The 23585-nt window shown below is 43.8% G+C and overlaps 1 protein-coding gene across 1 annotated transcript; it reads left to right on the top strand.

Annotated features, from left to right (window-relative positions):
* Positions 1–3147: 3147 nt before the first annotated feature.
* On the top strand, positions 3148–22418 carry LOC138663011 (gastrula zinc finger protein XlCGF57.1-like). The gene is made up of 7 exons (XM_069749053.1): positions 3148–3195; positions 9297–9435; positions 9565–9744; positions 12605–12728; positions 12812–12909; positions 13108–13198; positions 21099–22418. Exons 2-7 carry the CDS (start codon positions 9343–9345, stop codon positions 22289–22291), a joined length of 1779 nt encoding a protein of 592 aa, XP_069605154.1. The 5' UTR covers positions 3148–3195; positions 9297–9342; the 3' UTR covers positions 22292–22418.
* The last annotated feature ends 1167 nt before the right edge of the window (positions 22419–23585 follow it).

Raw genomic sequence — 23585 nt, 5'->3', positions numbered from 1 at the left:
GGGATATGGGGGAATGAAGGGTTAATGTCACCTTGCTATTGTAAGGTGACATTAAGCCAGATTAATAATGGAGAGGCGTCAATTATGACACCTATCCATTATTAATCCATTAGTATGAATTTGTTAAAAAAAACACACATTATTACAAAGTCTTTTAATTAAATAAATACACATATTGTTGTAATATTTTATTATACTGGTAATCCACCTGAAGACCCTTGTCACCTCAAACAAATGTAAAAAAACAAACAACAATATTCCTTACCTTCCGACGATCAGTCACGTCCCACGCTGTCAATCCATCTGAAAGGGTTAACTAATTTTACAAGCAGAAGCCTGCTAATGTAGCCACCCCTGCCTGTAAAACCCCGGGGAATGAATGGAATGTAGGTGAATGACCTGTAGTTACCTTGAGTTGCGGTGATGCGCCCTCTGCTGGATGTCCTCATATGAACTCGAGCCTGGGAACTTTTCTGAATATTTTCCCACGCTCGAGTTCATATGAGGACATCCAGCAGAGGGCGCATCACCGCAACTCAAGGTAACTACAGGTCATTCACCTACATTCCATTCATTCACCGGGGTTTTACAGGCAGGGGCAGCTGCATTAGCAGGCTTCTGTGTTATGACCTGGTGGTTAGTACAATAATGGACCTGGTGGTTAAGAGCACACGGAAAGACCTGATAGTTACAATAATACAGGACAAGCTCTGGGAAGTGGGAACTCTGCCTACCGCAATCCCTAATCCTATCACACACACTAGAAATAGCCGTGGATTGCTCCTAACGCTCCCTATGCAACTCGTCACAGCCTCAGAACTAGCTAGCCCTAAAGATAGAAAAATAAAGCCTACCTTGCCTCAGAGAAATTCCCCAAAGGAAAAGGCAGCCCCCCCCACATATATTGACTGTGAGATAAGATGAAAATCACAAACACAGAGATGAAATAGATTTTAGCAAAGAGAGGCCCGACTTACTGAACAGACAGAGGATAGGAAAGGTAACTTTGCGGTCAGCACAAAAACTACAAAAAACCACGCAGAGTGCGCAAAAAGACCCTCCGCACCGACTCACGGTGCGGAGGCGCCACTCTGCATCCCAGAGCTTCCAGCAAGCAAGACAAAAATCAAAATAGCAAGCTGGACAGAAAAATAGCAAACAAGAGAAAAACAAGCAGGAACTTAGCTACTGCTGGAGAAGACAGGTCACCAGAACGATCCAGAAGCGAACTAGACCAATACTAGAACATTGACAGCTGGCATGGAGCAATGATCTAAGTGGAGTTAAATAGAGCAGCCAGCTAACGAATTAACCTCGTCACCTGTGGAAGGAAACTCAGAAGCAGCAGTTCCACTCACAGCCACCAGAGGAAGTCCATGGACAGAACCAGCCGAAGTACCATTCATGACCACAGGAGGGAGCTTGACAACAGAATTCACAACACTTCTGCTTGTAAAATTAGTTAACCCTTTCAGATGGATTTACAGTGTGGGACGTGACTGATCGTTGGAAGGTATGGAATATTGTTGTTTGTTTTGTTTACATTTGTTTCAGGTGACATGGGTCTTCAGGTGGATTACCAGTATAATAAAATATTACAAAAACCTGTGTATTTATTTAATTAAAAGACTTTGTAATAATGTGTGTGTTTTTTTAACCATTTCATACTAATAGATTAATAATGGTTAGGTGTCATAATTGATGCCTCTCCATTATTAATGTGGCTTAATGTCACCTTACAATAGCAAGGTGAAATTAACCCTTCATTACCCCATATTCCACTGCTACACGGGAGTGGGAAGAGAGTGGCCAAGTGCCAGAATAGGCGCATCTTCCAGATGTGCCTTTTCTGGGGTGGCTGGGGGCAGGTGTTTTTAGCCAGGGGGGGGGGCAATAACCATGGACCCTCTCCAGGCTATTAATATCTGCCCTCAGTCACTGGCTTTACTACTCTGGCGGAGAAAATTGTGCGGGAGCCCACGCCAATTTTTTCCGCCATTTCATCCCTTATTTTACCAGCTAGAACGGCCAAATTTTGCATATACACACTACTAACATTAGTAGTGTGGAATATGCATAAAAATGATGATATGAGATGGTTTACTGTATGTAATCATGTCTCATATCATGTCGGGTTTAGGAAGGAGAAAGCAAAAGCCGGTAATTGAATTACCGGCTTTTCTCTCTAACAGCGCTGCGTATTCCTCGCAAGTCACACTGCTGGTCTGTGTGTAATGCGTATTTTTGGGGCTTCCATAGACTTTCATTGACGTTTTATTTGCGCAATACGGTGACAAACGCAGCATGCTGCAATTTTCTACGGTCGTAGAAAGCCGTATAACACGGATCAGTTTAATACGGCAGATAGGAGCAGGGGCATAGAGAATAATTGTGCCGTATTTTTTGCGAGTTTTACAGACGTAGTTTCTGCGCTCTTACGTCCGTAAAACTCGCAAGTGTGACGCCGGCCTCATACGTCCGTAATACTCGCTGGTGTGAGGCCGGCCTTAGGGGTAAAGGATAGGGAAGGTGAACTGTGATTTTATTACTCTCTCTGAAGTCCAAGCATGGACGCCGCCCTCCATCCTATTAACAAACCCCCACAGCGACTGGAGAGGAGCATGGCCGTATATGACCCTTAGGGCTGTTTTCCACTTGCGAGATACACGTCCGTGTCTCGCATGTGGAAACAAAGCTCTGGTGCCGGCACTCCAGAGCGGAGCGTGCGGCCGCATAGCAACACAAGTGCCGGCGCCAGAGCTTGGTTTTCACATGCAAGACACGGACGTGTTTCTCGCAAATGGAAACAAGCCCTTAGCCGGACACTGGAAGGGGGTAAATAAGCGAGATTTCGGCATTTTAGCTCCTGGTGTGGAGGCGATAGCACAATCATATGCCGCCATATACTAGACGTCCGGTAACCGGTAATAATTCCCTCATGTGTGGGGTCTATTTGTCTCCAGAGAAATCACACGTTACATTCCACACATAACATTGTGTATAAAAGGCGACGCGAGGTAATTGTGCCAGTAGTGAGGGCAAATAATGGCGGAAATGCCACTGACTGAGGAGAAGTCTCCATGTAGCGTCTTCACTGCGGATCACGTGACCCCTGACTCCTCCCCCTGTGACCTCATCACAGGTCCTGTGCGCACAGAGCAGCCATATATGTGGAGTGCGGCTCTGCAGGTGGAGGTATGTGGAGATTCCCCATTACTGAGCGCGGGGACATTAACCCCTTCTGCACAGAGACTCTTTATAAGACTCATAACGTTGTTGTTCTGTTTCCTGTAATAGATACATACGAGCCAACTATGGAGGACAGGAAGTGAGGGAGCGGATTGTTCTCCTAGTACAGGGCCCCTTTCTTGGCCCCACACAGTGTAATGCCCCCATTATGCCCTGTAAGCAGGTTCTGCCCCACACCCAGCTGCCTCGGGCACTTTACCATGAGCTGGTACCTCAGATTCTTCCCCGCACCCCTTTCCTTTGTTGGCGCCAAATCTGTTCTGCCTTTGGGGCTCCGGCCTTTATAATATCAGTAACTGCGTCATCACGGTCTCCTGACCAGGTGTACCCTCTAGACTCTTCCCTCCGGAAACCCTCCCTCTTCCCATTGATGTCACATGGTCCCGTCTGGACGGCAGGTAGCAGTCTTTTTGTACAAATGCAGCACAGCCCTGAGGAGTCTTTTTTATGACTCTTCTTTTTACACCCCTTATGCAATATATATGATGGCGCTCACACAGTATAATGTTTCCACAGTACTGGCCTCTCTCGTAAAAAAGGTATTTTCACACTACCGCCATACCCCACACACTGTATAATGTTCTCATAGTACCGCCATACCCCCACACACAGTATAATGTTCTCATAGTACCGCTATACCCCCACACACTGTATTATGTTCCTACAGTACCGCCATACTCCCACACACAGTATAATGTTCCTACAGTACAACCATACCCCCACACACAGTATAATGTTCTCATAGTACCGCCATACCCCCACACAGTATAATGTTCCTACAGTACCGCCATACCCCCACACACAGTATAATGTTCTCATAGTACCGCCATACCCCCACACACTTTATAATGTTCTCATAGTACCGCCATACCCCCACACACAGTATTTTGTTCCCACAATAGTGGCTTCCCACAGACACAGGATAATGTCCCCACAGTACTGCCATCCCCCCACTTTCTAATGTTCCCACAGTACTGTCCCCTACATGCACAATATGGTACCATCCACCTCACTGACTACCTCCGACCACCGACAATTAATAAATACCGTATATACTCGAGTATAAGCCGAGATTTTCAGCCCAAATTTTTTGGGCTGAAAGTGCCCCTCTCGGCTTATACTCGAGTCACGGTCGGCGGGTGAGGGCGCTGAGGTATACTTACCTAGTCCCAGCGATCCTGGCGCTCCCCCTGCCGTCCCACGGTCTTCGGTGCTGCAGTTCTTCCCCTCTTCAGCGGTCACCGTTACCGCTCATTAGAGAAATGAATAAGCGGCTCCACCTCCCATAGGGTTGGAGCCGCCTATTCATTTCTCTAATCAGCGGTAACGGTGACCGCTGATTAGAGGAAGAAGCTGCGGCACCGAAGACAGCTGTACGGGGGAAGGAGCCGGACGCCGGGACCAGGTAAGTATCACATATTCACCTGTCCGCGTTCCAGCCGCCGGGCGCTGCTCCATCTTCCCGGCGTCTCTGCGCTCTGACTGTTCAGGTCAGAGGGCGCGATGACGCATATAGTGTGCGCGGCGCCCTCTGCCTGATCAGTCAGAGCGGAGACGCTGGGACGAGACGCCGGGAGCTGCAAGCAAGAGAGGTGAGTATGTGTTTTTTTTGTGTTTTTTTTTACTGCAGCAGCAGCAGCAGCGACAATGGCAGAGCTTTCTATGGGGCAGTATGAACGGTGCAAGAGCACTATATGGGGCAGTATGAACGGTGCAAGAGCACTATATGGGGCAGAGCTTTCTATGGGGCAATATGAACGGTGCAAGAGCACTATATGGGGCAGAGCTTTCTATGGGGCAGTATGAACGGTGCAAGAGCACTATATGGGGCAGAGCTTTCTATGGGGCAATATGAACGGTGCAAGAGCACTATATGGGGCAGAGCTTTCTATGGGGCAGTATGAACGGTGCAAGAGCACTATATGGGGCAGAGCTTTCTATGGGGCAATATGAACGGTGCAAGAGCACTATATGGGGCAATATGAACGGTGCAGAGCACTATATGGGGCAGAGCTTTCTATGGGGCAGTATGAACGGTGCAGAGCACTATATGGGGCAGAGCTTTCTATGGGGCAGTATGAACGGTGCAAGAGCACTATATGGGGCAGAGCTTTCTATGGGGCAATATGAACGGTGCAAGAGCACTATATGGGGCAGAGCTTTCTATGGGGCAATATGAACGGTGCAAGAGCACTATATGGGGCAGAGCTTTCTATGGGGCAGTATGAACGGTGCAAGAGCACTATATGGGGCAGAGCTTTCTATGGGGCAATATGAACGGTGCAAGAGCACTATATGGGGCAGAGCTTTCTATGGGGCAGTATGAACGGTGCAAGAGCACTATATGGGGCAGAGCTTTCTATGGGGCAATATGAATGGTGCAAGAGCACTATATGGGGCAGAGCTTTCTATGGGGCAATATGAACGGTGCAAGAGCACTATATGGGGCAGAGCTTTCTATGGGGCAATATGAACGGTGCAAGAGCACTATATGGGGCAGAGCTTTCTATGGGGCAATATGAACGGTGCAAGAGCACTATATGGGGCAGAGCTATAGGGCAATAATGAACGGTGCAGAGCACTATATGGGGCACAGCTATAGGGCAATAATGAACGGGGCAGAGCTATAGGGCAATAATGAACGGTGCAGAGCACTATATGGGGCAGAGCTATAGGGCAATAATGAACGGTGCAGAGCACTATATGGGGCAGAGCTATAGGGCAATAATGAACGGTGCAGAGCACTATATGGGGCACAGCTATAGGGCAATAATGAACGGTGCAGAGCACTATATGGGGCACAGCTATAGGGCAATAATGAACGGTGCAGAGCACTATATGGGGCAGAGCTATAGGGCAATAATGAACGGTGCAGAGCACTATATGGGGCACAGCTATAGGGCAATAATGAACGGTGCAGAGCACTATATGGGGCACAGCTATAGGGCAATAATGAACAGCGCAGAGCACTATATGGGGCAGAGCTATAGGGCAATAATGAACGGCGCAGAGCACTATATGGCACAGCTATGGGATAATAATGATCTATTTTTATTATTGAAATTCACCGGTAGCTGCTGCATTTCCACCCTAGGCTTATACTCGAGTCAATAAGTTTTCCCAGTTTTTTGTGGCAAAATTAGAGGGGTCGGCTTATACTCGGGTCGGCTTATACTCGAGTATATACGGTACTCACTTAGCCTCATCCTTGGTGCAAATACTAATGAACCCAGGATCTATGAGATATTTCCATACGATAGTTGGATAGGCAGGAGTGTATCATCCATAAAGGTCGCCCACTCGGTTGCTATGATGCCTATGAATTGACAGGGCTCGGTGGGGTGCGGTATTGGTCACCCTCTCCTTCCCATCATCACAATGTCAGCGATATCCACATTCCCATGATGGTGATACCGCTGAATAGATTAGTGAATCAGGGAGTGGAAAGCTCCTGATCCACCATTCAGCCTTCACTTCTGAGTCTGAGACTCCATGCACTGCAGACACAATGATGTCACTACATCACACCTGTAGTACGGAGCCTCAGTACTCACACCGCACAGACCAGAGCAGCGCTCCTCAGGAACCGGGTTGGCTGAGTAGTGTGAGGTTTTATATCAGGAATTGTGGGGCATCATATTAAGAGAAGAGCTGTTGGGACTCTCATACTGAATGTGTGGCTGGTAGGGGCCATTATACTGGGGTTGTGGTGGACTGTAAATGCCTCCATACTGAGTGGGGTTTTATTTTGTGTAGCAGGTTGTGGTGGCCATAATTAGAGATGAGCGAATATGTTCAGAAAACGATCTCCAAACATAAATTCAGCACGAATATGGTACATTCGGATTCATGATCGGTAACACGAGCATTTTTCTTAAGATCAGAAAAAGTTGTTAACATTCGGTAAAGGATATAATAGAAGCCGGCAATACATGTTCCTCGTTTAGTAAAATCACAGCCACCAATGTGGGAGATTGGGGTTCAAATCCTGGCTCTGCCCTGTTGGACATAATATACCAGTAGTGGTCCATAACACTATGGTGCCTACCTCAATAAACATGAGAGTGTCATGACTTGATCAAAGAGAGTCATGTCAGTTCAGGCGTCACCTGGATTAACAAGGTCCGAATCGGATGTCGAGGAAACAGGACAATCTGATGATAAATGGGCTACTGGACCAAACCATACATGGACAAGGCAAGAGGGAATGGGAGCCAGTGAAGAGATTTGCAGAGGGCAGAAGTGGAGGAGTAGTGAGGAGAGAGATGAATTAGTCGGGCAGCAGAGTTAAGGATGGACTGGAGAGGTGCAAGGGTTTTAGCAGGGAGGCCACAGAAAAGGATGTTGGAGTAGTCAAAGCGGGAGATCGTCACACATCCTCCATGCCATAGTCCAGTGCCCATATCCCCATCACACATCCTCCATCCCATAGTCCAGTGCCCATATACCCATCACACATCCGCCATCCCATAGTCCAGTGCCCATATACCCATCACACATCCTCCATCCCATAGTCCCTTGTCCATATACCCATCATACATATCCTCCATCCCATAGTCCAGGGCCCAATTACCTATTACACATCCTCCATCCCATAGTCCCGTGCCCATATACCCATCACACATCCTCCATCCCATAGTCCCTTGTCCATATACCCATCATACATATCCTCCATCCCATAGTCCAGGGCCCATTTACCTATTACACATCCTCCATCCCATATCCCAGTGCCCATATACCCATCACACATCCTCCATCCCATATCCCAGTGCCCATATACAAATCACACATTCTCCATCCCATAGTCCAGTGCCCATATACCCATCACACATCCTCCATCCCATAGTCCAGTGCCCATATACCCATCACACATCCTCCATCCCATAGTCCAGTGCCCATATACCCATCACACATCCTCCATCTCATAGTCCCGTGCCCATATATCCATAACACTTCCATCCCATAGTCCCGTGCCCATATACACAGACATCCTCCATCCCATAGTCCCGTGCCCATACACCCATCACACACCTTCCATCCCATAGTCCAGTGCCCATATACCCATCACACATCCTCCATCCCATAGTCCCGTGCCCATATACCCATCACACATCCTCCATCCCATAGTCCCGAGCTGGGTGGCGCTGAGCAGGGAGTTCCTGGAGATGTGCTGTTTTGTAACCTGGCAGTGCGGCTCTGTGTGCGGCCGCTGATAATGCGATTTTCTATGCCGGTAACAATAGAGTGCGGCAGTAATAGAGGAGGGGGATTCATTTCTGTCATGTGCTCTCTGCTCCTTTCTGGGGGGCAGACAATGGCTGGAGCTTATGTTCCCAGGGATGCTAGATTTCTCCCACCCGGTCAGTGTCTGCTGAGGTGTTGTGGAGCGGGAAAACTGTTGCTCACAGCAACCAATCACAGCTCAGCTTCTTTTAAACAGCTCTGGTGAAATGAAAGATGCTTAGTGATTGGTTGCTATGTGGAATGGGCGTGGCTTGTCACACATACATACTGTACATACATACATACATACACACACACACACAGAGCTTTATATATATACAGATTTTTTTCTTTCCGTTGGAGGGCCCAATTCCAGCTGTTGCTGTCGGACCTGTGATTTCTATCTCCTCCACTGTGTACAGGATAATAGAGTATAATAAAGTAGTTATGGACGAGACTTAACTAACATTGTGCAGTGACTCTGCTTCCCATATAGTGATGGATATTTCTTGTTGGTGAAACTATGATGTTTTCACTTTAACCCTTTGTTAAACCCCTCTGATCAGTGCGACCATACAACATACAAGCCTCTGATGACTCCGGTGATGCCCTGTACTACTGTAGTGCCGTGTATCATCACTGCTGTCAGTGTAATACTAACGGCCCCATACACATGAGATAAGAGTTGGCTGAACGGTCATTTGACCCGTGGAAGCGCTATCGTCGGTGCAAAGCGGCCGTCGTCACATCCTGCTCACCTCCTTCCCTGCTTGTTGTCCCAAGCCGTGAAGATGACAGTGTCTTTTTGTATTTTCTAAATAAAGGATTCAGACCACACCTGGACCGGTGAGTGTTGCTGCTTTGTTCTGTATGCACCCATCAAAGATAGATATGGACAGAAAAAAGATGGCGGAGAGGATATTACACCTCACCCTAGAGATCCTCTTCCGGCTTACTGGAGAGGTGAGAGATTCTGATGACGTCACATTACATCATTCTTATCTATGGGAATAACAGATGGACAGAACTGGAGAGGTGAGGACTCTGGAGATGTCTGTAGTGAGATTTATTAATGTGTCTCTCCATTACCAGGATTATACAGTGGTGAAGAAGACCTCTAGTGATCGCTGTCAGGACCCTGTGTCTGAGGGATGGGGAAGACCCCTGAGCCCAATCACGGGGCCTCCACCTCACCCCCTGATCCATGAGGACATCAATGACCAGAAGATCCTAGAACTCATCTACAAGATGATTGAGCTGCTGACTGGAGAGGTGACACTGCCTGGAATGCTGGGACATTATACAGTAAGGCCGGCGTCACACTTGCGAGTTTTACGGACGTAAGAGCGCAGAATCTACGTCCGTAAAACTCGCAAAAAATACGGCACAATTATTCTCTATGCCCCTGCTCCTATTTGCCGTATTTTACTGATCAGTATTATACGGCTTTCTACGGCCGTACAAAATCGCAGCATGCTGCGTTTGTCACCGTTCTGCGCAAGAAATACGCCAATGAAAGTCTATGGAAGCGTGAAAAATACGGATTACACACGGACAAGCAGTGTGACTTGCGAGAAATACGCAGCGCTGTTAGAGAGAAAAGCCGGCAATTCAGTGCGGTGTACAGTAAAATCACACTGACAGTTTACAGTAGAATAGTTAGAATAAATGTGTACACATAGAATAGGTATATATATATATATATATATATATGTCAGTGAGACACATATATGTATATATATTAATATTTATTCCAGCGCTATACAGCTTGAAAGCCGGTAATTCAATTACCGGCTTTTTCTTTCTCCTTCCTAAAACCCGACATGATTTGAGACATGGTTTACATACAGTAAACCATGTCTTCTCTCCATTTTTTTTGCAGATTCCACACTACTAATGTCAGTAGTGTGTATCTGCAAAATTTGGCCGTTCTAGCTCTTAAAATAAAGGGTTAAATGGCGGAAAAAATTGGCGTGGGCTCCCGCGCAATTTTCTCCGCCAGAGTAGTAAAGCCAGTGACTGAGGGCAGATATTAATAGCCTGGAGAGGGTCCACGGTTATTGGCCCCCCCCTGGCTAAAAACATCTGCCCCCAGCCACCCCAGAAAAGGCACATCTGGAAGATGAGCCTATTCTGGCACTTGGCCACTCTCTTCCCATTCCCGTGTAGCGGTGGGATATGGGGTAATGAAGGGTTAATGCCACCTTGCTATTGTAAGGTGACATTAAGCCTAATTAATAATGGAGAGGCGTCAATTATGACACCTATCCATTATTAATCCAATTGTAGTGAAGGGTTAAATAAAACACAAACACATTATTTAAAATTATTTTAATGAAATAAAAACAATGGTTGTTGGAGTATTTTATTCAACGCCCAATCCAGTCACTGAAGACCCTCGTTCTGTGAGTAAAAAAACATAATAAACCAACAATATACTTACCCTCCGCAGATCTGTAACGTCCAACGATGTAAATCCTTCTGAAGGGGTTAAAACATTTTGCAGAAAGGAGCTGTGCTAATGCAGGCTGCTCCTCGCTGCAAAACCCCAGGGAATGAGGCTAAAAATAGATCAATGATCTATATTTAGCTTCATTTGCGGTGAGGCGCCCTCTGCTGGCTGTTCATAGATCGTGGGAAATTACCTAGAAAGCCAGGGAGCTAAAAATAGATCAATGATCTATATTTAGCTTCATTTGCGGTGAGGCGCCCTCTGCTGGCTGTTCATAGATCGTGGGAAATTACCTAGAAAGCCAGGGAGCTTTCTAGGTAATTTCCCACGATCTATGAACAGCCAGCAGAGGGCGCCTCACCGCAAATGAAGCTAAATATAGATCATTGATCTATTTTTAGCCTCATTCCCTGGGGTTTTGCAGCGAGGAGCAGCCTGCATTAGCACAGCTCCTTTCTGCAAAATGTTTTAACCCCTTCAGAAGGATTTACATCGTTGGACGTTACAGATCTGCGGAGGGTAAGTATATTGTTGGTTTATTATGTTTTTTTACTCACAGAACGAGGGTCTTCAGTGACTGGATTGGGCGTTGAATAAAATACTCCAACAACCATTGTTTTTATTTCATTAAAATAATTTTAAATAATGTGTTTGTGTTTTATTTAACCCTTCACTACAATTGGATTAATAATGGATAGGTGTCATAATTGACGCCTCTCCATTATTAATTAGGCTTAATGTCACCTTACAATAGCAAGGTGGCATTAACCCTTCATTACCCCATATCCCACCGCTACACGGGAATGGGAAGAGAGTGGCCAAGTGCCAGAATAGGCGCATCTTCCAGATGTGCCTTTTCTGGGGTGGCTGGGGGCAGAAGTTTTTAGCCAGGGGGGGGCCAATAACCGTGGACCCTCTCCAGGCTATTAATATCTGCCCTCAGTCACTGGCTTTACTACTCTGGCGGAGAAAATTGCGCGGGAGCCCACGCCAATTTTTTCCGCCATTTAACCCTTTATTTTAAGAGCTAGAACGGCCAAATTTTGCAGATACACACTACTGACATTAGTAGTGTGGAATCTGCAAAAAAAATGGAGAGAAGACATGGTTTACTGTATGTAAACCATGTCTCAAATCATGTCGGGTTTTAGGAAGGAGAAAGAAAAAGCCGGTAATTGAATTACCGGCTTTCAAGCTGTATAGCGCTGGAATAAATATTAATATATATACATATATGTGTCTCACTGACATATATATATATATATATATATATATATATATATATATATATATACCTATTCTATGTGTACACATTTATTCTACCTATTCTACTGTAAGCTGTCAGTGTGATTTTACTGTACACACTATATATATATAGACAGTATATATATATTTTCTTTTCTTTTTGGGACACATGGATCACTTCTATAGCGGTATGTTGGTTTTGCTAGCCTGCGAGAAAACCACGCAGTACGGATGCCATACGGATTACATACGGAGGATGCCATGCGCAAAAAACGCTGACACACCCTGCCTACAGAGGAGCTACGGACCACTTTTTTCGGGACTTTTCAGCGTATTACGGCCGTAATATACGGACCGTATTGTTTTACGCTGTGTGTGACGCCGGCCTAACACTATGAAGGGATCGGGGGATGACGGTATCATTGTATGTGTCAGGTTCCTATAAGGTGTCAGGATGTCGCTGTCTATTTCTCCATGGAGGAGTGGGAGTATTTAGAAGGACACAGAGATCTGTACAAGAACGTCATAATGGAGGTTCCCCAGCCCCTCACATCTCCAGGTAATAGACAGGACTAAATACACACGGCCTATAATTATCTGTATGTAAAGAATGAATTCACTCCCTGTATGTGTTTCCTCCAGATCTATCCAGTAAGAGGACAACACCAGAGAGATGTCCCCGTCCTCTGCTTCCACAAAACTGCAACCAAGAAGATCCCAATGCTCCTCAGGATCATCAGGTAGATGGAGAGAAGGTGTCAGGAGATCTCCCCTATGATGTGTAGACGCCGGTGAAGGTCTTGTGCTCAGTCTTGTTTTATCCACCAGTATTATATGTTTTATACTTGTGTAATGAGAACGGTGGAGATGGCAGGATTAGAGGTGATCATAGATGGGACTTCTCCATCTGTCGGTGACTTTTATAATATTTTTTTCAGGGTGAAGATCTGACCCATATTAATACTACAGAGACATATGTGAGGAGGGATGAGCGGTGTAAAGAGGAGATTCCCACATATGGCTACCCAGGTGAGTAGTGACCACTAAATGCAGAGAGGTCACAGATTCTTCTTATCACCGGCTGTGGCTGCTTTATCGGTGGTGTAGTCCGGCCGTATTACCATGATCACCATTTTACCTCTAGACCACAACATTCTCCTCCACCCAAAACTGTTCTAATGACTTTGGTCATTGAAAGCCCTTTTCTATAGAACTTACAACCTGGTAGATTCACCTACCCCCTGGGTTTAGGAGACGCTGTTACCTGCCCAGATCTGTGAACTATAAAGCCAAATGACAGCGTACGTAGAATGTGCTGACAAGATAGAAAATCACCTGAAGAAAAATATTCTGATGGGCCTGTAAGAGAAAGCGGAGGGTAATGATGCTGTTGGCTTCCTAGAACCCTGAGATCTTATCGGATGAATCTCCCTTCTCTCCCTTCTGTGCTGCTGAATGTGATCTTATGGTCCCTACAAGACCAGGTCCCGTCTTTCTGGCCAAACTTCACTTTTATGATCGACAACATTAAATGTGCAGTGAGGCCAAGTGTGAATTTCTGGACAATAACAGAGTTTTCCTTTATCCCGACTTTTCAATTTGTATTAAAACCGACTAACTTCCACGAGGATTGTGATAATCTACATAAACCCATCACACCGGTGCCATGATATATCTCTGAGCTGTGCGTGGCTGATGGCTGTAATATACATTTATTCCCGCCTGCAGGAGATGTGTTGGCTCCAGCCCTGGTTTCATGGATTCACTCCACCTCATAAATTACATTGTTTTTGATCCTAAGAAGTTCAGATTTCTGCACAATATTATTTTCTGTAATCTTCTGGTCAGGATTCATAGTAGCTCCAATGGTCCACCATAAATGAATGCAACTCTGGTTTACTGTTGTGTAATCTGTATTTGTAGTTTTCAGCTAATGAGATTCTTGTGCTCTGGGGCGGGGCTGTGAGTGGGGCTTTATGTGGTGCTCTGATTACATATTCATCTGTATTGGCTTATGACAGGTCGCTGATCCCATATGCAGAAGCCATAATATGACTAAATGACAGAAACCCAAAATAGTTGAAATCCCCATAAAGTGATTCCATTTTATAAATTAACTCATTGAGGGTTATAATCTATACATATGTGGTCAAAATTGTTGGTACCCCTCGTTTAATGACAAAAACCCACAATGGTCACAGAAGTATCTTGAATCTGACAAAAGTAATAATAAATCAAAAATCTATGAAAATGAACAAATGAAAGTCAGACATTGCTTTTCTACCATGCTTCCACAGAATAAAACTCATGAAATAGGCCTGGACAGAAATTATGGGACTTCTGAAAATAATGTGACAAAAGGGACATGTTAAATCTCGGTGTGTCCACTAACTAGCATCACAGGTGTCTACAATCCTGGAATCAGTGAGTGGTCTGTATATAGGGCTACAGATACTCACTGTGCTGTGTGGTGACATGGTATCACACTCAACATGGACCAGAGGAAGCGAAGGAAAGAGTTGTCTCAGGAGATTAGAAAGAAAATTATAGACAAACATGCTAAAAGGTAAAAGTTATAAGACATCTCCAAGCAGCTTGATGTTCCTGTGACTTCAGTTGCACATATTATTCAGAACTGTAAGATCCATGGGACTGTAGCCACCTCCCTGCACGTGGCCGCAGGAGGAAAACTGATGACAAATCAGAGACGGATAATACAAATGGTAACAAAAGAGCCAGAAAAACTTCTAAACACAGTAACCCCTTCATGACCCTAGTTTTCTTCGATTTTGCGATTTTGTTTTTTCCCTCCCTCCCCAAAATACATGTCGACAGGTGCAGAAGTCTCATTGACAGTTACAGGAATCATTTGATTGCACGATTGCCTCAAAAGGTTGTGCAGCAGAGCATTAACCCTTTCATGCCAGAGCCTGTTTTTGCCAATTTTTTTCAGTTTTGACTAGTGTCACTTTGAGGTCATAACTCTTAACACTTCAACGAATTCTGGTGATTGAGATTGTTTTCTTGTCATATATTGTACTTTATGATAGTGGTAACGTTTCTTTGATATAACTTGCGTTTATTTGTTAAAAAAATGGAAATTTGGCAAAAATTTTCAAAATTTTGCATTTTTCAAATTTTTTATTTTTATGCTCTTAAATCAGAGTCATATCACACAAAATAGTTAATAAATAACATTTCCCACATGCCTACTTTACATCAGCACAATTTTGGAAACAAATTTTTTTTGTTAGAAAGTTATAAGGGTTAAAAGTTGACCATCGATTTCTAATTTTTAGAACAAAATTTACAAAACCATTTTTTTAGGGACCACCTCACATTTGAAGTGAGTTTGGAGGGTCAATATGACAGAAAATACCCCAAACTGACACCATTTTAAAAACTGCACCCTTCAAGGTGCTCATAACCACATTCTAGAAGTTTATTAACCCTTCAGGTGCTTCACATGAATGAATGGAATGTGGAAGGAAAAAATAAACATTTACTTTTCTTTCACAAAGTTACCTTTTGACCTAATTTTTTTAATTTCACAAGGGTAACAGGAGAAAATGGACTATATATTTTGTTGTGCAATTTCCCCTGAGCATGCCGACACCCCATATGTGGGGAAATCTACTGCCATGCGCCAAAAATCTACTATTTGGGTGCATGGCAGGGCTCGGAATGAAGGGCTCGGAATGAAAGGCGCGCAATTTGATTTTTTGAATGTAAAATATGCTGGAATAATTAGCTGTTCCCATGTCACGTTTGGAGAGCACCTGATGTGCCTTGACAGTGGAAACCCCCACAAGTGACACCATTTTGGAAACTAGACCCTCCCAAGGAACTTATCTAGATGTGTGGTGGGCACTTTGAACCTCTAAGTGCTTCACAGAAGTTAATTACGTAGAGCCATGAAAATAAAAAATCATATTTTTTCCACAACAAATGAACTTTTCAACCTCAATTTTTTAAAAAAATGGGTAACAGGAGAAATCGGACCCCAAAAGTTGTTGTCCAATTTGTCCTGAGTATGCTGACATCCCATATGTGGGGGTAAACCACCGTTTTGGTGCATGGCAGAGCTCGGAAGGGAAGGAGCGCCATATTGGAGAGCAGATTTTGCTGGAATTGTTTGTGAGTGACCTGTCACATTGTCAGAGCCCCTGAGGTGCCAGAACAGCATAAGCCCCCAAAAGTGACTGCATTTTAGAAAATACTTCCCTGAAAGAATTCTCCTAGTGGTGCAGTGACCAATGATTGTGGAAACCCCTGATAGTTTTGTGAATGGTCCCACAAGCCCCCATGTTATGTTCAACCAGACTTATAAATAGGTGGATGCTGGTGTACTAGTTGTCAACATACTGATTGTAGCCTTTTTGTAAAAATGGAGTTTTCAGCTCCCAAACAATTTTTCCAGATGTCCCCAGATAAGTAGGTGAGTTTAGTTGGCTATGTTTCCCCTCATAAATTGAACTGTCGCACATTTTATAGAGTTTTATTCCAAACCTTGCCCTCTTAGAAGGAATAAATTGCTTGAGGTGCAGTCTTTCTTTGACTTTTACAAGGGACTCATAAATGGAAATGTTTTCTGTTTAGGTGTAAAGCTTTGAGTACTTTTCTGTCAAGTCTCCGATGATGGGTCTGATTTTGAATAGTCTGTCATGTTCTGGGGCATTTCTGGGCAGGCATTGACTAGTGTCATTAAAAAGCCAAAATCTCATGAGCATTTCATAACGGGTCCTAGGAAGAGCGGCAGAAAACATCAAGGTGGCTTGAACAGGGCGGTTGGACCAATAGGACCGAATGCTCATTTTTTTAACAAGCCCCATAGTGAATGTAAGTCCTAAAAAATGTTTTTCATTTCTAGGACTTGGAGTTGGTGTCCATAAATTTGACCTAGCATAATAGGATTGTGGATTCTGGCTGATGAATTGGGACGCATATAAATTTGTAGGACAATATGCTCTAGCAAGCTATCTGTCAGAAACAAATTTAAAAAAATTAACTGGTCCAAAATTTTCCACCTCCACATTTATACCAGGAACTAGCTGAAGAGCCCGGCGTTGCCTGGGCATAGTAAATATCTGTGGTTAGTTATAGCACGTCACTTCTCTTATTTTCCCATCACGCCTCTCATTTTCCCAATCACATCTTTAATTTTCCCCCTCACATCTCTCATTTTCTCCCTCACACCTCTCATTTTCTCCCTCACTCCTCTCATTCCCGCCTAACACTTGTCATTTCGACCTCACATCTGTCATTTTCCGATCACTCCACTATTTTCCCTCACTCCTCTCATTTTGCACTCACACCTTTTCATTTTCACCTCACACCTCTCATTTTCACCTCAGTATATACATGTTTGTCATCTCCCTTATATATAATATACACCTGTATGTCATCTCCTGTATATAGTATATACCTGTATGTCATCTCCCCTGTATATAGTATATACCTGTATGTCATCTCCTCCTATATATAGTATATACCTGTATGTCATCTCCTATATATAGTATATACCTGTATGTCATCTCCTTCTATATATAGTATATACCCGTATGTCATCTCCTCCTGTATATAGTATATACCTGTGTCATCTCCTCCTGTATATAGTATATACCTGTATGTCATCTTCTATATATAGCATATACCTGTATGTCATCTCCTCCTGTATATAGTATATACCTGTAGGTAATCTGCTCCTGTATATAGTATATACCTGTATGTCATCTCCTCCTGTATATAGTATGTACCTGTATGTCATCTCCTCCTCTATATAGTATATACCTGTGTGTCATCTCTCCTGTATATAGTATATATCTGTGTGTCATCTCCCCTGTATATACCTGTGTGATCTCCTGTATTAGACCTCGTTAACACGTTATTTGCTCAGTATTTTTACCTCAGTATTTGTAAGATAAATTGGCAGCCTGATAAATCCCCAGCCAACAGGAAGCCCTTCCCCTGGCAGTATATATTAGCTCACACATACACATAATAGACAGGTCATGTGACTGACAGCTGCCGTATTTCCTATATGGTACATTTGTTGCTCTTGTAGTTTGTCTGCTTATTAATCAGATTTTTATTTTTGAAGGCTAATACCAGACTTGTGTGTGTTTTAGGGCGAGTTTCGTCTGTCAAGTTGTGTGTGTTGAGTTGTGTGTGGCGACATGCATGTAGCGACTTTTGTGAGATGAGTTTTGTGTGGCAACATGCGTGTAGCAACTTTTTGTGTGTCAAGTTGCATGTGACAGGTTAGTGTAGCAAGTTGTGTGCAGCAAGTTTTGCACGTGGTGAGTTTTATGTCTGGTGCCTTTTGAGTATGTGCAAGTTTTGTGTGAGGCAACTTTTGCATGTGTTGCAAATTTTGTGCATGTGGCAATTTTTCCGCGTGTGCAAGTTTTGCGTGTGGCGAGTTTTCCATGAGGTGAGTTTTGCACTTGTGGCGAGTTTTGCATGAGCCTAGTTTTTGCATGTGGCGAGTTTTGCGCGTGGTGAGTTTTGAGCGGCGACTTTTGTGTTTCGACTTTTATGTGGCGAGGTTGGTGTATGTGTGGTGAAATGTGTGCTGAGGGTGGTATATGTGTTCAAGCACGTGGTAGTGTGTGGCGCATTTTGTGTGTGTGTTCATATCCCCATGTGTGGTGAGTATCTCATGTTGGGGCCCCACCTTAGCAACTGATCGGTATATACTCTTTGGCGCCATCGCTCTCATTCTTTAAGTCCCCCTTGTTCACATCTGGCAGCTGTCAATTTGCCTCCAACACTTTTCCTTTCACTTTTTTCCCCATTATGTAGATAGGGGCAAAATTGTTTGGTGAATTGGAAAGCGCGGGGTTAAAATTTCACCTCACAACGTAGCCTATGACGCTCTCAGGGTCCAGACGTGTGACTGTGCAAAATTTTGTTGCTGTAGCTGCGACGCTTCCAACACTTTTCCTTTCACCTTTTTCCCCATTATGTAGATGGGGGCAAAATTGTTTGGTGAATTGGAAAGCACGGGGTTAAAATTTCACCTCACAACATAGCCTATGACGCTCTCAGGGTCCAGACGTGTGACTGTGCAAAATTTTGTGGCTGTAGCTGCGACGGTGCAGATGCCAATCCCGGACATACACACACACACACACACACACACACACACACACACACACACACACACACACACACACACACACACACACACACACACACACACACACACACATACACACATTCAGCTTCATATAGTAGATGACATTAAAATTAGGGATGAATGGAGTAGCCGTATCCGAAGCCTCCCATCTGGGAAATGCTACATCAAGATGCAAAGCCCCTTGGACATTGGTGTGCACCAATTCACGAGCACAAGGGACAGCGCTAGTACTGGGCATTGTTCCCTGAGTTGGAGACATTTCTCCAGAAGCGCTATTTGTCCTTGTTGTACTGGTCCTTGTGTGTGAGGATGGACCAGAATCACTGCTCATTTCTGAGCTATCACTGTCGCTGCTACTAAAACCCTCGAAATCCACATCGCCATCTGACACTGCACTTTCTTCGCTGTCAGTACATAAAAGTGCATAAGCCTCCTCTGCACTATAATACTGACGGCCATTTTACTCTTTTTTTTCCCCCCGGAAATAGAAAACTGACGTGACGTGACTGAGGTGACCAAATTATTGGGGAGACAATTGAGAAAAGTCTTATTCTTTAACCTAACCATAACTTTAGAATAAACCCTGACTCTAACTTTAGCCCCAACACTAACCCTAACTATAGCACTAACCCTAACCTGCCTTATCTGTTTGTTTTTTTACTTTATAACAAGATGGCTGACTGACACAGCTGTTGCCAGCAGCTCTTGTAACACTGTTTCTCCTCTAATCTCTCACTGACAGGAGATCTGAGGAGAAGCAGCATTTTTATGAGGCAGATCGCCCGGGAAAGTTCGTTGCTATAACAAACTTTCCTAGTGATTTGTCTCATTGGCTGGTGTGACGTTGATGTCATCAGGACCTGAACCAATCAGGTCTCGATGAGGTCAGGGGTCACAGTAAGAACAAAGCTCTGCTAGCGCCCACGTTTATCTACTGCTGGTGGTCACGAAGCGCTTGAGTTAAGGGTACCATCATTCCTGTCCAGGCTTATTTCATGAGTTATATATATATATTTTTAAATTCTGTGGAAGCACGGATGAAAAGCAATGTCTGACTTTCATTTGTTCACTTTCATAGATTTTTTATTTATTATTACTTTTGTCAGATTCAAGTTATTTCTGTGACCATTGTGGGTTTTTCTGTCATTAAACGAGGGGTACCAACAATTTTGACCACGTGTGTAGGAGGAATTAATATTTTGACTCCACAGCCACTTTCCGGAAATGTACACGCAGTGGATGTTGGAGAGTGAAAATTACACATTTGCCATTTTATTACCCAGCACATCGTGCTGGATTGTTCTCCAGGAGACACACACCGGATTCTTCTCACTATAATATTGCTAAAAACAGGGATCCTAAATGTTTGAGCACACTGCAAGATTCAGAAGTGAGAGCGGATTTTTCTGGATTGGTTTATAGAAACTCTGTTGCTTTTCAACAGCCTTTGATCCACTAGTAGTGTGGGAACCTCTGTTTTTCCTTTGACAGATGATGGACCTGAGTGGGGACTTGTTTTTTTGTGAGATGAGAATTGTTGTTTTTGTCTACACAACATTGATTGGTTTCTTTTTATTCGATATTTGGGTGCAGAATGAACAAACAGTTGAACACCACACGCTACTGGTTCATCCAACAAGGTTTTCTATTAGACTGTGACCTGTCATTGTCTTGGTAAATAATTAAAGATTTTTTACATGAACTGTCCATAAAAATGGCAAGCTAAGTAGAAAGGTTCAATAATATAAAACAAGGATATTTTATTTAAAAAATTGTTTCTTATCTTAGCAGATGACTGTACCAGGAGATCAGAGGGACAGCTAACATCTTCAGTTTTTAAATCTGATGATCTTGAGATCCTACAAGATACAACTGAAGTGAATGCCATTACTCCAGATATATCATCATCCATTCACAGCAAAGATCTATCATCTGATCCTATGGAACAGGTCCCTTCTCCTGATTTATTACTGACTACTAAGGAAAATCAAAGTCACAAAAGAGGCATTGAAAAGCAAACTGCTCCTAAAGCAAAGAAGTCATTTTCATGTTCAGAATGTGGGAAATGTTTTAACAAGAAATCATATTTGGTTAATCACCATAGAACTCACACAGGGGAGAAGCCTTTTTCCTGTTTAGAATGTGGGAAATGTTTTAACAAGAAATCACATTTTGTTACACACCAAAGAACTCACACAGGGGAGAAGCCTTTTTCTTGTTCAGAATGTGGGAAATGTTTTAACCAGAAAGGAAATCTTGATGAACACCAAAGAATCCACACAGGAGAGAAGCCTTTTTCATGTTCAGAATGTGGGAAATGTTTTACATGGAAAATAAATCTTGATAGCCATCAAAGAATCCACACAGGAGAGAAGCCTTTTTCCTGTTCAGAATGTGGGAAATGTTTTAATCACAAATGGTATCTTGTTAATCACCAGAGAACTCACACTGGGGAGAAGCCTTTTTCCTGTTCAGAATGTGGGAAATGTTTTATCCTGAAATCAGATTTGGTTAGGCACCATAAAACTCACACAGGGGAGAAGCATTTTTCCTGTTCAGAATGTGGGAAATGTTTTAACCACAAATGGCATCTTGTTAATCACCAGAGAACTCACACTGGGGAGAAGCCATTTTCCTGTTCAGAATGTGGGAAATGTTTTATCCTGAAATCAGATTTGGTTAGGCACCATAAAACTCACACAGGGGAGAAACATTTTTCCTGTTCAGAATGTGGGAAATGTTTTAACCACAAATGGCATCTTGTTAATCACCAGAGAACTCACACTGGGGAGAAGCCTTTTTCCTGTTCAGAATGTGGGAAATGTTTTAACCACAAATGGCATCTTGTTACTCACCAGAGAACTCACACAGGGGAGAAGCCTTTTTCCTGTCCAGAATGTGGGAAATGTTTTAACCGGAAAGCGCTTCTTGTTAGACATCAGAGCAGTCACACAAAGGAGAAGCATTTTTCATTTTCTTAATGTGGGAAATATTTTACTTGGAAATCAACTCTTAATAAACATCAGTGATGTCACATAGGGGAGAAGCCTTTTTTATGTTCATAATGTTGGAATAGTGTTAACCAAAATTGAATCTTCTTAAATTTGTTGCCTCTTGTCATTTCTTATGTTTGCTGACAACAGGATAAAACTAAACTTTATTAACTCCAAATGTAAAACTGTACCCGTAATTTACCCCCTGAAGGTTAGTCAGTAGGTGACTAATAGAAAAAACATGTGCCCCATGTCACGATTCACAGGGAATAATAATAATCTTTATTTTTATATAGCGCTAACATATTCCGCAGCGCTTTACAGTTTGCACACATTATCATCGCTGTCTCCGATGGAGCTCACAATCTAAATTCCCTATCCGTATATCTTTGGAATGTGGGAGGACACCCACGCAAACGTGAGAACATACAAACTCTTTGCAGATGTTGTCCTGGCGCTGCAAGGCTGTACTTTCTAACCACTGAGCCATCGTGCTGGCCCAATATCGTTATAAAGACTAGGGATGTGTGCAATCATAGTGTCTGGAAGATCTGTGCCATTATTTAGTATGAATATGGTGATTATCTCTGAAAGTTAAGTGTTCCCTGAGCGGTATATACTGTATTGTCACATACTATCTATTCCTGACACTGGAGTGGCTTATAAACTTACAAAGTATATAGTTTGAAGTCTAAGGTCTGCCAATATGTGGCTGGTTTGAGTGAGTGTGTATACGTCACCTCACCTTATATACTGAACTGTGACAGTCCCGGGAGTACTCCGCCATCTGTGCTCTGCTTGTGACGTCCCTGCCACGTGCTACTTACAAGCATAAAGCAGCTGCTGGCACCGGAGCAGGAGGCTCCGAGGGGCGCTGGGTAGGTAAGTGTAATATTTTTTTGTTTAATGTTTTCTGATGGGGCCATGCATACCAGGATGGGGGTGGGGGGCAATTATAAGGATTGGGCCATGCATACCAGAGTCAGGATGGGGGCCAATCATACCAGAATAGGGATGGGGCCCTTCATACCACAATGAGATGGGGCCCTGCATACCAGAATAGGGATGGGGCCCTGCATACCACAATGAGATGGGGCCCTGCATACCAGGATAGGGATGGGGCTCTTCATACTAGGAGACTTGGAGCCCTTGGAGACTAGAAGCTGTCATAACCTGATCGGCTCTGCTACATACAGGCGATGATCTAATCGCCTGTATGTAGCCGACTTGATCACTTGCTTTGAGTTCCGTCCACCGGGTGATGCTCATAGCAATGTGGCAG

Source organism: Ranitomeya imitator, chromosome 2 (assembly GCF_032444005.1).
Source record: "Ranitomeya imitator isolate aRanImi1 chromosome 2, aRanImi1.pri, whole genome shotgun sequence".
In the NCBI taxonomy this organism is placed as follows: Eukaryota; Metazoa; Chordata; class Amphibia; order Anura; family Dendrobatidae; genus Ranitomeya; species Ranitomeya imitator.
The sequence above is the reverse complement of the archived record's forward strand: the minus strand, read 5'-3'. Positions and strand labels throughout refer to the sequence as shown.

Coding starts and splice junctions, on each gene's coding strand:
- LOC138663011 (XM_069749053.1), top strand. CDS start 9,343: ATGCACCCATCAAAGATAGATATGGACAGAAAAAAGATGGCGGAGAGG. Junction 9,745..12,604: donor TTGAGCTGCTGACTGGAGAG/GTGACACTGCCT, acceptor TGTATGTGTCAG/GTTCCTATAAGGTGTCAGGA. Junction 13,199..21,098: donor TCCCACATATGGCTACCCAG/GTGAGTAGTGAC, acceptor TTCTTATCTTAG/CAGATGACTGTACCAGGAGA.